This window comes from Aythya fuligula, chromosome 1 (assembly GCF_009819795.1).
Source record: "Aythya fuligula isolate bAytFul2 chromosome 1, bAytFul2.pri, whole genome shotgun sequence".
In the NCBI taxonomy this organism is placed as follows: Eukaryota; Metazoa; Chordata; class Aves; order Anseriformes; family Anatidae; genus Aythya; species Aythya fuligula.
The window spans coordinates 84,939,781-84,956,127 of record NC_045559.1 but is presented as its reverse complement, the minus strand read 5'-3'; the positions used below and the strand labels follow the sequence as shown (position 1 = coordinate 84,956,127).

At 50.1% G+C, this 16,347-nt stretch overlaps 1 protein-coding gene across 1 annotated transcript in view; it reads right to left on the bottom strand.

Moving 5' to 3' along the window:
* FSTL1 (follistatin like 1) overlaps positions 1 to 6,116 on the bottom strand; it is a 28,450-nt gene extending 22,334 nt beyond the window's left edge. The window contains exons 1-2 of the mRNA XM_032185349.1: positions 6,038 to 6,116; positions 5,861 to 5,920 (exon numbers count right to left, since the gene is read on the bottom strand). Coding sequence (XP_032041240.1) covers positions 5,861 to 5,920; positions 6,038 to 6,040 — 63 coding nt within the window. The 5' untranslated portion in view covers positions 6,041 to 6,116. The remainder of the gene's footprint in view (positions 1 to 5,860; positions 5,921 to 6,037) is intronic.
* Positions 6,117 to 16,347: the final 10,231 nt, after the last annotated feature.

The window sequence follows — 16,347 nt, the reverse complement described above, 5'->3', positions numbered from 1 at the left end:
ACGCAGGGGCCCCACTGGCACCGCGCTGCAGATCGATTTGTTGTCGGGAAAACAGCAACAGGCTCCACAACCAAACCCATCCCTGGAGAGGGAGGGCATGCTGCTGCTGCTGGGGGCTGACCCTAAAGCCTGCCAGCGCCTGCTGAACGCCCAGCAGGCGGGCAGAAACCCCTTGCTCTGCTCCCTTGATCCCATCTCAGACCCTGAAGTAGGAGCAGGGATGGGATCAGGAGGAACACGTACTATGCCAACCAGCAGCGGGTGACAAAGAGCTCTCCAACCTGCTCCTTTTGCTCTTCCAAGCCCATCGCTATCCTGATTTGAAGCATAAGACGTGCAAATCCTGTGCACCTACCACTGGCACCCAGCTGCTCTGCCATGCTGTTTTATTCTGTTCATCTCCATTGTTCCCTCGGCCTGGTTTGTTGCTCCTGGCATCGCAAGGCCCTCTACAGACATATAATCAGGAGAAGAAAACAAACAAACAAACAAACAAGTTCACATGCTTACGGCTTCACTGCTGTTTAAAAGGGTGGCTGAATGAAATTTGGGGAAGATAAAGGAGAAGGAACAACAAAATAAGCTGTCTGCTACGTGGTGTGACAGTATTTAGATGAAGTGCTTAGAGGTCCACCTCTGGGACAGCAGTTGACACAGTACAACCAAAAGAAACTCTAGACAGGGAACCACCCTGCAACGGCCATGTGGAGAAGGGCTCCAACAAGTCTCTCCTCTCAATCTCCTGGTTTTCCTGGTGCACTCAGTGTTTTCCTCAGCAGCACAGGAAGACAAGTACCCTCACCCCAGTGAGACAAAATACATTCCGATCTTCAAGCAGTGTTTAGTTTCTTCTGCCAAAATATTTGCTTAGCTGTCAAACAGTGGAAACGTGGGATCCACCTGCAGCTGAGCTAATAAGATATCAAATCCCTCCCCAGTCATCCATCCCAAATCTCTTTTGTTCTTTCCAAGACTCTTTATCCAAAAGGAGCCTCCAAATTTTTTTTCCGGGCTATGGACCCCTTGACACACTCCACATCAGGTGCAGTGTCTCAAGGAATTCCACATAGGCGGGCTGGAGCACAAGCTTGCTTTCCTCCATCACCTCTCACAGATCACCCTAAATCTTGTCCGTTGTCCCAGGCAGCTACATGTCCCGTGTTAAAATTCAGAGGTCTGGTGTAATAATTCAGACATTTCAGAATAGAGCAGGCAATAAGATTTCACAGGAAATTCTGGGTAGCGGCTTGCATGGCAGAGAACAGATGTAATCTCAAGTTACTGCTGGCTGGTGCCTTCAGCCCAGTGCCTGCTCGTGAGCAGCTCCTTTTGTTCCGAGCTGGAGCACATTTGAGAGCAAACAGCAAGGAAACGCTAGGCAGTCGCTGCTCGTGCAGTATTTATCTGTGCTTTCTGAAGCCTCCGGGGCTGTTTATCTGACGCTTGTTTATTTAGTACTCGGATGCCTAGGAATTGCAAGCAGAGCCCCATCGTGCAAGAGCAAATGAGCCCCTGCTCCAACCAGTTCACATCTATCAAGCTTTAGGCTCCCTTCCTACCCAAACCAGGCAGCGATAACGCACGAGCTGTGGCAAAGTCCACAGCCCCAGGGAAAGCTGCTGTGTGTATCCCAGCGCCTGCCACCCCGAGCCAGCTCTGGAAGGAGCTTCACAGCGTTACAGCACTCCAGCCTTCCCTTCCTCCAAGCTAGAGACAATGCCACGAGGGATAAATCTCGCTCAGGGTATGTGGTAAAACCAGCGTGGTAACGGGAGTCTGGTGAGCCTGGCAAGGCACACCTGGCTGAGATTTGTGACAAACTCTCTTCTGTCCGAAGAAAAACATTCCCCAGCTCGGGTAACACCACACAAGAAAGATGAAAGGAGCCCCAGTGCCTCCTGATGGGTAAGCAGCTGTACCAATAGCAGCAGCTGGAAAACACAACAGGCACGAGAAGTCTTTCAGCCAGCCCCTTCCTCCTCAGCAGCCCCCTGTTAATTACCCGCAAGGAATTTGCACCCTGGCAGATAGTCATTCACTCAGTGAATTTGCACAAAGCTGCTCCAACCTGAAGGCAAATCACAGCTCCATCCAAAGACAGAAGCACTTGCACGTGGGGCATTTGGCCAGTGACTTCAGCACGGCACGAGGTGCCCCAGACAAAACTACCTGGCTCGCCTGCCTGCCCCTGAGCCCTCTGACCATGCACATCAAAAGAAAAAACACACAAAAGCCAGGCTTTGCACAGGGCAGAACCACTTTGCCCTACCTCCCCATTTAAAACACACTTTTTGCCTCGAGGTGCAGCGCCAGCAGGGCTTGGTCTGGAGCTCGAGGGCGGAATCCCAAGGAGGAAGATGTCTATCACTCCAAAACCAGCTCCTGGAGAAAAATAAACGCGATTCTTTCCTCCCACTGAAGATGAGTCTGCGAAAGAAGACATGGGAAGCTGTATTTTTATTACATTAGCGGGTTGCATGTAACTGCTGGGTTTTAATGCACAGAGCAGATTAGAAACAGCCTGCGCTACCCATCTGACAGGCACCACAGCATCATTCCCTTCCACTGCTGTGGACCAAATATCAATGCTGGGAGGACAGAAATAAGCACCAAGACTAAAACTGAACTTCAAAGGCAAATAGATACTTAAAACAATGGCTCGAGGTCCAAATTATGGCCTTGTCCTAGAGCTTCAGGAGCTCAACTGTAATTCATTAAGCTTAATTTATCAAGGTGGCAGCTCTTAGTCTTCATCACTGCAAAAACGTGGGAGAAGTTTAACCAAAGGAGGCTTACTCTTGCGAACAGCCCGACAGGAGGATGCACACGAGGCTTTATGCAGACCAGCTGAACTCTCACACCCCCTCGCAGCTTTTCACGTGGAAAAATTATACAGAGGGAAAAGGAGGTGGGTGAAAAAACGAATCCCAGGGCTACAGCAGATGCACGCCCTGCAAACACTGCGCTATTAGAAAAGGTTGTAAATCTGCTCCCCGATGCTTGTCATCACTGCTGCTTGGGGGTTATAACCCCCTCAGATCTGTCAGGAGACCTCCTCACGGGAGGAGATCCTCTAGACCGCCTCCTCTGGTTATTTCTTTGGCCAAAATGAGCTAAGCCAGCTTAAACTGTTTACACAACGCTTTCCAAGGGCAGGCTCGTTTGGCCAGAAATGGGTTAAGGATAGCGGAAGGCAACAGCTACAGGTCTCGGGGATCAATCTGAAGGGACAAGGTCATCCTGCATGCTCACGCTGGCATAAATCTTTGTTAGCATTTAAAACCCACAACGAAAAGTAACTTTCCTGCAGATTCGGGATCAGGCTGAAGGCACGGTGAAAGAAGTAAAACTCTCGTTGTTATTTTTGAAGGAAGTATCCAGACGGGACGTGTCACCACACTGCTGGTACCACCAGCAGAAGTGCTCCTGGACCTCACGGACGCGGTCAAACAGCGACCAGACTCCTTCCAGCGCTAACTAGGTAACTGCTCCAGCAGGAAACGAACGACTGATCAAGTTACAGGCCTGCCGTTTAACTTCTAAGACGTTCATCAGACTTTTTGAGCCTCGCCCTTTTCCTCTATCATGATGGATGCTTCCCAAAATCCCCCTGCATCTGCTCAGGAAAGCCCCAGCTGAGAAGGCAAGCAGATTCACCTCCTCAGCATCCCTGCTAATGCCAGCAAACGGCCTCCTCCTTGTGAGGCTGACCCAGGAAAAGAGAGACAAAAAGCGCTGTCTGAAGCTGGTGGCTGGCCTCCATCCCAGGAGTACAGTTCACCGTCTATTGCTCTTGTGACTATTACTGAACCGGGCCAAGAAAAGCTCCCAAGTTCTGGCACGTCTCAGATTTTCCAGTCTGCACAAAATCACGCCAGGAACATTTACTGAAGCAATTTCTTTCTTTCTTTCTTTCAAGACTCTAATTACGCACCTAACAATGTTGTAGAAATGAGTGTTCTGCAAAAACCCAGCACCGCTCGGGTACAGTTTTGCCTACAAGTGGATCAGAAGCTTACGGCTCAGCCTTAATATGCCGAACATACTGAAAGGCACTAACTGCAGACGGCAGCGGAAACAGAAGAAACGGAGAGTCATCACTTCCAAAATCTAGAGAGGGAAAACCGCACGGGAAAATGCCACGCTAATCTTACGAAATGCCAGAGATGCCAGAGAGTGGTAGCGAAGAACATCTAGAAGGGAGCGACCATCAAAGTCGTCTCTGAATTGCAAGCAGCTCACTTTCAAGTGCAGCCTATGCCCCAGAAAATGAGGAGCTCCTGATATCCCTGATGGTGATTCCTGAGAGCAGACTGATGCTCACCACTCAGCAGCAAGGAATCGGACTCAACCCCAACAGAAAAGTTGTTTGAGGTGTCAATTTTCCCTGAAACTGGAACCAACCACAGCTGTCACTCCCAAGTTTTGAACCAAAACATTCTCCGGTTTGACACCCGGACCATTACCCCTGAAAGCAGTCAAACCATTCGTTTATCCACTCGAGCACGAACTGGCCTTTAAGAGCGAGTTTTGAGCATGATGGCTGCACATTTTTCTTACTTCCAATTTGTAGATGAGGACACTGAGGCACGGAAACGTTAGAGTGCTCGTACTTGGGCAGCCATCCAGGTTCTCCTAAGTAGAGCACACGAGGTGAAAAGCAGGAGTCGACACAACGTTAGTGGCGCCAGTGAAATCAGAAATCAAAGGCCAAGCACATCTTTGATGCGTTTCTGCTGGTCACTGGCTCCACGATGCTTTACTCAGACCACTGCCCCTATTACTTAGCTGTTATTACCTCTCATCTTATGGATGCGCTGCCGAGCCCTTCCTTCTGACGGAGGTTTTGCTGCACATTGCCCAGAAATGGTTAAAGTTTATTTTACGATTCCTAAGAAAAACGGATAGGACCGTTCCGGCTCTTTCAGGACAGCGTCGGAGGGGGACGCACGGAAATGCTGACTACATAAGTATGTCATGCCTCGAGAAGAAAGTCTATTACAATATTATCATGCGTTTGCAGCTGCCAAACGCCAGCCCACGCCGCCGCTCGGTCCCGCTCCCCTCGGCTTTCTCCACAGCTGCCACCAGAGCTCCCCGGACGGGGTCTGCTGGCGGCCGCCCTGCCTCACCTCGTGTGCTATGCTTTGGCAATTCTGGCAATGTTTTGGCACTGTTCACCTCTGCGGGGACTCGGCCGAAGAGACGGGGACGGAGGAAGCGCGGCTTTCCCCTACGACCCCCACCTTTGCCACGGCGGGAAGGCAGAGAAAGGGGAAAACTCTCTGTAGGGAAGCAGAAGTGTTTATACATTTTTTTTTAATTATTATTTTTTTTTTTTTTTTTTGCGCAGAGCCAAACTGTGATGCTCTAGGGTGGGGCCGGCCATCTGGGAGAAATATGTAGGGCGAAAAAATGTGCGCGGGAGGCCGACCCAACCCCGTCCCCCAGCCGGGACCGCTTTTACCCTGCGGAAAGCGCGCTCGGCGGCCGCCCTCCCCAGCCCAGCTTGAGTTCATTTGCCTCAAATCACTTCCACATTTCCCGGCCACAATTATCAAATATTTCGTCCCTGACCTCACTTTTACGGAGGCTGCAGCGCTGGGGATGGGGGGGGGGGGGGATTCAGGCACCGCTTTCAACGCAGCCCCCACACAAGGGGGGTCGGCGAGTTTGTGGGGCTGATGGTGCGGGAAAGGAGGTCAGGGCGGGAAACGGGGGGGTAAAATAACTATTAAAATGCTCAAAGGAAAGAAAGAAGAGATGAAAAGGGGGAAGAGAAAGGCAGGGGGTGCCTAACGAAGCCCATCCCGGCCGCCCCCCCCCGTGCTGTAGGCGCCCCCCGCAGCCCCCCGCCTACCTCCGCTCGCAGCCGGGCGGCGGCCAGCAGGGCACAGAGCAGCGGCAGAGTTTTCCAGACCTGCAAGAGAAAGCAACGGGGGATAAAAAAAAAGGGGGAAAAGGGGGAACCGGGGGGCTGTGGTGGTGGTGATGGTGCTGGTGGGGCAGCCGCCAAACTTCCCCCGGCCCCGCTCACCATGCTGAGGGCGGCACAGGACGGGCGCCTTCCCCGGCTCGGCTCGGCTCGGCTCGGCAGGGAAGGGAAGGAAAAAGGGAAGGGAAGAAGGGAAGGGGAGGGCTCCCCTCACCCCGACCCGCCAGCCCGCAGCTCCACCCCCGGCCCGACCCCCGCCGCCATCCCCCCGCCCCGGGCCCGGCTCCTCCCCGGCCCGCCCGGCCCCACAGCCGCCCCCTTCCCTGCCCCCGGGCCCCTCAGGGGGGTTTTGGGGCACCACGAGGGGGTCCTGCTGCTCGGAGACCCCCTCCTCGGGTCACGGGCACGGCCCCCTCTTCGGGGACCAGAGGGGGGCCCTGTGTGGGGACCCCTCTGGCAGCACGGGAAGCTGGGGCGCAGCGGGATTTTTCCACAAGAATCAGTGGAAATGGGGTTTTGTCCCAAAAAAGGGCACATGATGCTGCCCGATGGGCTATACGTGGGGTGAAGGGAGGTGGAAAGCCCTGAGTGTGAACCCCTGGCCTTGTGGTGTTAGCTGGACAAAGTTAACTGGGTTGTTAACTGGGTTAACGGGGTGTCTGAAGGGCCCGCAGTGTGTGGGATCCCACCTGAGGTGGCTGGCGGTGGTGGTTTGCATATAACTAACTGTGATCCTCTTCTTTTTTCTCCTCAGGTCTGAATTTCCAAGGCTTCTGGCCGTGCCGGGGCTGGAAGGCAGGACCTCACAAGGCAGGGTCTGTCTGTGCCAGGTGTGCGCTGTGCCCGTGCCTCAAATACAGAAATCTCCTCTCGTACAGCAAGCCACACCAGCTGTCAAGGGCTTCTCCTCGAGTTTTGAGGTTGTTTGTGACCAGAAGTGGTGCTGCTGGCTGTAGAAATCCCATCTTGCTCTGTAACTTGCCCTGCTTTCTGCTGGGCCCTGAACACAGGCGGGTGCCGTGGGAGATGCTGGTGTGTTCCCTCGTCCTTCACTGGGACCAAGCATCCTGCTGGAAGGGACAAACCTGGAAAAGAGTTATCCTGGATCAGGTCAGAGCTGTGCACTTTCACTGTGCTCACTCTGGCTCTGCTGCCTCGCTGTGTTTTCTTTTTAGGACTACTGCTACTAATTCTGCTTTTATAAAGCACCCTCCCCAGCCAGTTCTGTCTGAGTGCAGTTCTGGCCTATAAATCTAGCCTGAAGAGATGTCTAATTATTTCACCGCTGATGCTGAGCAGTATGGTTCCCATTGTCCTGTATTTTTCCTTGTTGAAACTCACCTTCACAACATGCCTCTTTATTTGGGAGTGAATTGATTGCCTTGACCCAGCTCTGGCAGAGTTATGGCTAACTCAGCCAGCCTCTAGTTTGCAGAAGCATCTTGAGATCAGGCTCATCCTCAGTCACCCTGATACAAGCACCACAATGAGAAAAAAGCGAGTGGCGAATGATAAATACGTTTTAAAAGATTAATCAATTTCTGGCCTCTTGGTGCCTGATCTGCTCAAGCAGTGCTACGCAAGGAGGCTCTCTGTTTCCAGAGGTACAAGTGACTCCACCATGCTTGGGAACACGCTGCCAGAAGGCATCTCCTAGCTCCCGTGCTGTCTCCCTGCTAACATGGGCAGTCACCTCATGTAAGCGTGATTAGCCATTGTGCTGGATTATGTAGGTCACCATGAGCAATTTTTTTTTTTTTTCCCCTGTGTAATCTAAGAACTGAACAGGAAGCACAGTTAAAGGATTAATCCTCCATTGCATGTTGGCATTTGGTCTATAAAAGCATATTTCTTCAAGTTAGTCCTTATAGATGGAGATGGGTAAGGGTGAAAACCAAAAAGCATCTCTTAGACTAGAAGGAGAGAATGTTGCCACAGGAGCATGAGGGAAGAGAGACATTTTTACAGATTAAATCAGATAAAAGTTGTATGTAAAGATGAGGCCCGAGTAATCCTGGCAGACTGTGAGCGACCAGTCCTTAGCTCTTCGTGGAAAGGTGACGACAGTGAAAGAGTCACAGGGATTTGTGGGAGCATGGATGTGAAAACTGACCAGCTATGGCTTTCCAGCTACAAAAGTATCCGTCTGCAGGTAGAGCAGCACGTCTATCACATCGGGAAGCCTATCAAGTTAGCAGAAGGGCATTTTCTCTCCCATCACAGGCAGCACAAAATGATCTCAGCAGACACAGGAGACTCAATGCTCTATAATACACAGTATCTGGTGAAAAGTTAACTTTTATACCGAACTTGCTTTCACTATTTGAAAACGTGAACTGCAAAGGAGCAGTGTGTGTCAGCTAATCAAACAAGAAATAAATCCATCAGGAATCTTTGCTCTTTCCTGATGGACCCGTAACAAGGAGTTTGAATCAGAAGCACCAGACTAAGGGGACAGCAAAAGCACTCGCTGTTCTGGTTTCAAGCTGTTGTCACATATTGGAGATGGTGTTTCATCATCGCTGGCTGCACGACTGAAGTTGTATCATGAAACACTTTCAGTTAAAAGCTTCTTTGTAAGGGTGAAGGATGCTTGCCTGAGATTGTGAAGGTTGCAATGCTCTGGTAGGCCAAAAAATTGGGAACCATTCCTCCGCGGGAAAGATATTATTCTATTACATACATTAATATTTCATTCCTGGTGACACTTACCTTTCCAGGCACCACCACTTCGATGTCAAGCATTTTGTTATACATACAGGATGGAAAACTTTGGGATGCACACACGGATGCCCAAGTGGCCATGCAACTAAAATTCGGTAACAAGCTGTTGCCTGAGAAGCAGAGCAAATGCATCCTGGGCTCATACAAGTGTATGTCTCATGGGTGGATGTATTCTCCTGTTTTTAATAAAGTGCACGCTCCAAGTGATGCTTTCTCTGCTCTCGGGGCACTGTAAATATCACTCCTCTGGACTCTCTGGTGTCTCGTAAGGGTTACTCAAAAGCTGCAGCCTCTCCCTGATTACAGCATGTGCACATATATGCACCCAACGTGACTGTGTAAGCCTCATTTCCTAGGGAAACCAGGCAAAACGCGTGCCAGTAAATTACTTCTTCAGCCCTCACCCAGCCCTTGTGTCTGTACCATGATATCACCCTCTCCACATTACCTCACTGCTGTCCACCACCCACATCACTCCCGTCCCCTCCTTTCTGCCCTGCCACACGAAGCACACGGCCATCAACAGCGACCCTAAGGGGCTGGTGGTGCTGTGCTCGAGGCAGCGACCGCCCTTCCCGAGCTGTGTTTCAGGTGGCAATTGGAGAAACCGGCGCTGTTTGCTAGCTGGGCTTAGTGGCAGAGCAATAATCTGGCCTGCTGAGGAGCAAGACATTTGCAGCAGTGTTGTTTGATGGAATTTATTTTTTGGATGTTATTTTTGAGTAGATGATGCTTAAGGTTGAAGTGGAGAAGGCGCAGCCGGGGTGGGACCGGAGGCACCCGGGTTATCTTGAGCTGTGTGAGCGACTCAGACATGTAGCTCTGCAACAGAGCCCAAGGAAGGGCCAAAAGACATGGGGGCTTTCCCAGAAAAACATCAGGAACAGGCCAGGACCATGAGAGGCGAGGAGGGGAAAGCCCAGAGGAGAGCTGTGCCTGTCGTGACTCCCCCGAGGAGGCTTACCAGGACTGCAGCATTGCTACTTGTCGTGATTGCTGAAAGCTCTATTTCAGCGCAGACCTGACGGAGCTAAGTGCTGGAGTTTTCTCCTCTCCCCCTCAGCAGATGGTCTTCATTTTGCAGGTTTTACTGGGGACATTGCTAACCAAAGGGTGCACAAGTCTGGCACTAGCAGTCCCATGCTAGGTCTCTAATGGTTAATGCATTCGTTGGGCTTTTAGATATTCCATTAGCTAGAGCAGTAAAACACCTAAATACCTTTGGCAACCTGGCTCTTAAACATTACCCTTTGTATCCCTTATTCAAGGGGAGATTTTTAGGTTTTCTTACCTAAAGGAGGCTCCCAAGGGGTCATTTTCTCACATCCTTCATCCAGGCCTTAGCAGCTGGACAAATCGTGGTGCAAGAAAGGAGAATCTGTCTCAAAACCTCTGCATGGAAGCCGTCCCTCTGTCCTGAATAGCCTGACAGCCCCCTGTCTCAGCATGCTCCTCATGCCAGCTCTGTCCAGCTGCTGCCAGGCCATGAGGTAGCACGAGGACGTGAAATCCTCCTGCTTTTGACTCTGCTGTTGCCGAAATAAACTGCAAAAATGCCATGGAAATACGCTTGAAGGTGGAGCACATGCTGTTAAGTACGGTATCATTCTCCTCTGCAGCTGAGGAAACAGTCAGCACATCATTCCACTTCTTCCCCATTATCTACCTCATTTTGCAGACATGTTCATCGAGAAGTTGCTCAGGTCACTTCTGGCAGAGCTTTCAGTCAGACCCGGGACATCTCTGCGGCAGCATGAAATTTCAGCTATTTTGTTTTTCTGCACCATTGAGCCACGATGATGTACTCGGCTCTGCCATTTTCTGTGCAATAAGCCCAGGCACCCCGTCTCAAACAAGCTCTTGCCGTGGAGCAAGCAGTCGTCTCCCACCGGCAAATCCTGATTCACACAATTAAGAGCATTTTCACCATTAGCCGAAACAGCAGGGTGTTTGTGCTCGTGAATGTAGCAGGAAATCAACCCAGAATATCTCGAGCTTGGGTGCAGACCATTTCAATCCGTCAATGCAACGTGCAACAAAACCCAAGTGTTCGGCATGCCACTCACTTGTCTCACCTCTCAATCGCTGCTGCCACACAGGGGCAAGCTAAATATTTGCCTGAAATGTCCTGCAGAATTCCTCAGAGGGGTGCTAACACTTGCCATCCTGACATAAAGCAATTGCAAGGGCAGATTGCTCAGGGGAAATCAGCATCTCCAAAACAAGGATGCTGGTGATGAAGGTCTGCCAGCTGTCCCACAGCTGAAGCAACAGGGCTGGGTTGCATCTGGGTTAATATGAGCAGCCTTTTTTGGGAAGGGAGTGCATGGAAACGAAGTTAACGAGCCCAGTGAGATCTGGGATGATTTTGCGTGGAGGCATTTGTGTGCCTCAGCACCATGCCATCCAGCTATGATGGATGGAGCCCAGAGACCTCGGGGGTGACCCTGTGCAGAACAGCTCTGGCTGGGGATGTCTCCTGACCTGCACACAGCTATGTGATGATGAAAACTGAGTGTACCTCCAGATACCCCCAACCCATTCAATTCAACCCCTGACATTCTGACTATACAAAAACCTCTCACAGACTGCTTGTGGGTCAGGGCTATGGCTCAGAGGACAAATGTTCCTGGGTTCTCCCACCCACACTCTGCTAGCTATTTCTCTTCCTCCAAGGATGGGCAACCTGCTGGGAAAGAACATGGTCAAACACACTCAGCTCTTTGTCCCAGTCCTCAGGAGATCTGGGATGCTTGCTAGAAGGCATTTAGGATTTTTTCTGCCTGAAATGTATTGGAGTTGTGTGAGTCGTGCCTGGGTTCATTGGGACTGGGTGTGGAACAGCTCCGTGAGTCACCAGGCATCTCTGAGACCAGGAGGAGAGGTCCACACAACTTTACTTAACTACAGCCTGCTGCAGCATTCAGTACACAGGTTTGGGGTGGCTCTTCTCTGGTTCATGAGAAAGCGTGAGAGTTGGCAAGGTAAGCCTGGGCGACTGATCTAGGGCACGAGCTTTAGCTCAGGGACTCTATAAACTGAGAAACTGCGCTGTTAAGCAAGAAAATGTACAATGTGTTAGTAAACACAGCTCACCCTAGAGACTACCTCCTTGTCATGGCTTAGCAATGCTATGAAATCATACATTCCCCTCCCAGCACTGGGCTCAGCAGTGGAAACCAAGGGGTTTTGGCTTTCCCCCACACGGAGGTACGATGCCTGTCTCCAGCCCAAGCTCTCAGTCCCCAGGAGATGCTAAGCACCCTCAGCTGCACCGGGTGCTGAGCACCTGCAAATCAGGCTCTTGAATCATGTTCTAAGTATGGAGAAAGTGCCCGACTTCAGGCATCCACGTTTGAATGTGTTGGCCTTTAATTGCTGCAGCCAAGCTGCCCCTGTGTGTCAGGATTTATGCCAGGCCCTTGACGTGCAAGGACAGGATAAATAGCTGTACACAAAGCTGGAAACAAAGCCCATCCAAAGGAAAAGGTCATTGCTTTCAACCTGTGTGAGAAAAAGCTCTGGGACTGGAAACATGACTGACAGGAGACAAAATGGATAAGAAGTTGTTATTGCAAGCTGGACAAGTTGTCTGAGGGGAGTAGAAACTGAAAGAGAGGGATGGGGGGGAGCTCTCCCTTCTCTGGGCCACTGCAGTGCTGCAGAGAGACCAGTGAGCTGTGTTTGATGACGGGGCAAAGGAGATGACAGATCCCCTTCTGGCAGCACAACAGACTGGAAGAGATGAGCAGGAAAGCCATGAGCAAAAGGAAAGGATGGAAGCACCATCAGAGGGCTTGGGAAGGAGGACAAGCAGGTTCCAGCTGAATGGCACCAATTTGGAGGGGCCTGCCTAGCACTGGAAGGGAGAGCAGGTTCACAGTGGAAGTGTGGCATCTCCTTTTCAAATCCCAGCTGGCCAACAAGTTCATTGACTTTAACACTAGAGTACTCCCATGCTTAGAAGGGGAGTCTGTTCACTGCATCTGAACCTTTGACTCTGTTTAAATATCTATGTCCATGAGCTCCCGTAGTGAGATGTGCAGCTTTCTAGCAATAGGGCCCAGAAATGCTGAGTAAAATCTCTCCACTGGACCCAGCCATGCAGTACCTTTCATGAACTAGCACGTATCTCCATTCAGTATCTGTTCAAGACAAAACACCTGGTCTGAGAGGTGTTGGTACCTGTCCGTACCTCTCCTGGTCCCCAGTTACCTCGACAGGTAAGTGACAGGGGCAGAGCTGGACGGATCCATGCTTTGTAACTCCATCCCCAAGCAAAGCTGTACGTGGTTTACACAAGATCTGTCCATTTGCTCTGGGGCCAGGGCGTTAGAGGCCTCTCACACTGTCCCACTCCTCAGGAAATCCAAACCTGGCAATGGCAGGGCTGAGTTAGTGTCGAGCCTGGAAATGACAAATTAACATAGGCTGTGAATTTACATCCTTTTCAGCCATTTATGGTCTCGTCTGAGCCTAAATAAAAGCCCTGGTCCCTGGAAAATTTGGGCCTGTTTGTCAGCGAGACATTCCAGAGAAAACATCACGTGCTCGTTTCATGAAGTGAAATAAGATCTTTGTTCTGCGTGCTTTTTTTCCCCCCTTTTTCTGAATGAGGCAGTTTTGTCCAGGGATTACAGGCCAATGTTCCAATCCTTCACAGACGTTTCCCATTATCAGAGCTGCCTCTTGTCCTCCAAATCATTTTCCACAAGACTCCTGTAACTTCGGCTGGGAAACGAAGCCAAGAGCTCTGAGGAAAGGACCCTATTCCAGACTGCTGAAAACACTGAAAAATGCTGCAGGGTGTTGCTGGGACCACCCAGACTGAAGCATCCTCAGCAGGGCAGCAGCTGAAAAAGATGCTGGTGGTGGGAGGAGGCTCCCTGTATGCTGTACAGCCACTTAAACAGCTGGGCAAATTAGCTTTGATGAGGTATAATCACGCCGTGTGGAACTAGTTAGAGACTGGTGGTAGACAAGGGGGGCTGATGATTAACTCTGCACAAAGGGGCCTTGTGTCGCGTCCCTGAGGCCTACTCATGCTTTGTGAGACCCCTGGATCTGGGGTCCACGTTGCCCCTACTGTGGGAAGCTCCTGAGGGGGAAAAGAAGGAAAGGAAGATTCATGTGAGGAAGATTCATGCGAGGCTTTCTCCTTGGGTTCCTCTCTCCCCCCTCAAAGCATCGTCCTCTGCTGAGGGGAGCTCCATGTACAGGCCTTGGAGCTGGGCCACCCACTTACTGCACAGACCCAGGCAAATCCCTTCCAGCAAACAGAAACCAGCTACTGAAATAGCATCGGGCTCTGTGCTACGGATCCCCCTCCTGTCGAAATCAGCTGCAGAGGGGGCCGCTAAGCTGGGTGGGCCCCCAGAGCCCCCTTGGTGCTGCTCTGTTTGCACGAGCCCTCTCTCTGTGTATCCCAGGCCTGCCTGCTCCCTGAAAAGTTACAGTAGTAATTCATCAGAGGTTAATCAATTAATCAGAGGTGTGGCACCTTAAACTGGTTGTCCAACCTCAATGCAGACCCTGACGCCTATGCTCTTCTTCCAAGCCAGATGTTGTTTCTACCTAGCCTAGAATGACGGGGACTTGCTCATACCCCATGGGGATTTTGGGAGACACTTATTCTCAGTTATCTGAACAGGGTAACTGCCTTATTTTGCGTTTGCAAGGAAGCTAAGGAGACACTGGGTGAGAAGATTTTTTTAAAAAAGGGCTAAAACCACCCAGAATTGAAGTTTAGGTTCCTGAAAGCACCTTCTTGGGGCTCCTTTCAGCCAACTCAACTCTACGAATCAAAACAAAGCTACAGCAAAGATATAAAACAAATACTGACAAGTGTATCTTGCCCTTTTCACCCACTAAGCCTGAGGAAGATCCAGCAACACATCCCACCACCTCCAGATTAATTCTCTAAACAACTCGTTAGACGGTGAAAGATGGACAGCAAGTACTTCTTTGACAGCTGTTTGCAGAACTGAACTACCACAGTGAAGGGGATGACATCTGAGCACACCCGATCTATGTCCCCTGACACGGGGGTCCCTCAATATCTCTAGGGATCTCTCTGTGCAGTTGACTGCTGATCTGAAATAGAGCTGTTGACCAAAATGAGAAATTTCCTGGGACTGGACAGATCTTGGGTGTAAATGGTCTGAATCACTGTCTGAGACTGGCACTACAGTCTACTCAGCATTGTGAATTAGCTACAATTTAGGCTATGGCTCCAAATTAGCAGTTATGGTCATCATTCAATTTTGTGTTCTGGCCTTAGTAGTGTAAACTTGCTACAGCTCTAAAAATAACCTAAAATGCTCACTGAAAACACATAAATAACTACATTAATCCTTTCCTACAAGTTCCTCCGCTTGCATTTCTCCCATCATTGGGGATAAACATGCATTCAGCTGCACAGAGCCAGCTCCTGCTCTCCTGTTCTGTTCAGGCATCAGGTTATTTAAAGACCTCTTTTCTTCATTTCTGAGCGCAGATACAGCAACAGAAGGAAAAGCTGGCAAATTTAGCTAAGAATAATGGTGTACTGCTTTACCTAGTTGATTCACTCTCCCCTTTGGGGGTTATATCTTGTTCTGCCTTTTCTTGCAAACATTATGCCACAATGGTAAACAAAATTACAAACAACTTAGTTCCGTTGTTCAGTCAGAGCAAAGATCAGGCATTTTCCCCAAAGCAATGGTGATTTTTCTGTGGCTGCCAAGATATGCTGCCAGAGTGAAATCTGTTCTGAACAGATGAGACACTCTGGTAAGGCGGCAATAGATCAGCTGTCAGCTCACACGTGTATAAGGAGAGATACGGGATGCTCAAGGAGAGATAACAGCTTTTGCAACCAAGAAGCAAGAACAGGGGACAGGAAAAAAAAAGAAAAAAGAAAAAAAAAAAGAAAAAAAGAAAAAAGAAAAAAGAAAATGAAATAAACACTGATGTTTGAGGAAACATGACAGAACTGAGGCAGATAAACTTAGAATTCAGATCTGGAGGGAGACTTCAAAGAGTGTAAAGACAGGACAGGTGATAAAAGCCACAGAAAGGGAAGAATTTAAAAAATGTTATCTGTCCTTCAGTGGGAGGGCAATACCTAGTGATAAAAGAGTGAAATTTCTGTTGTGTAGGTTACACATGATCCCCTGCATGGGATGTTTTTCTTCTCAAAAATCTGCATTTATTTACATTTTAATGCCTTTAAACACTGCTCTAGGTACAAAAGTTTAGGGTTGGGGTCTCAATAGTGTTTCAGGTTGCACAGTGCACATCTAAGAGAGCTAGGCAAAACCCATTTGCAGAGGACCTTCCACATTTCGTCCTCATTTCGGGAGGACACTTCTGACAACCCATTGCAACTGGAGTACAAGGACAGGGGGGTCAAAATTGATTTTGCTTGTGGACAGAGGCTCAGCTTCTGTAGATCTCTGAAACGCTGGACTGCGCAGATAGCAAGACAGCAGAGGGCACACTGCAGTCGCCGCAGGTACAGGTTGTCTCCGCTGCAGCCTGTGATCAGACCACACGGTAAGTGCACACACATGTCGCCTGAGGGACTGTTCAGTGAAGGAGGTAGATGTGTCACCCAGAAGGAGACAGACATCAGCCCACAAGAACGGGGAGGGAAGAGAAAGGAGAGCGGAGAGCAGGATTGTCACAGCTGAGGTGACAGCACGCTG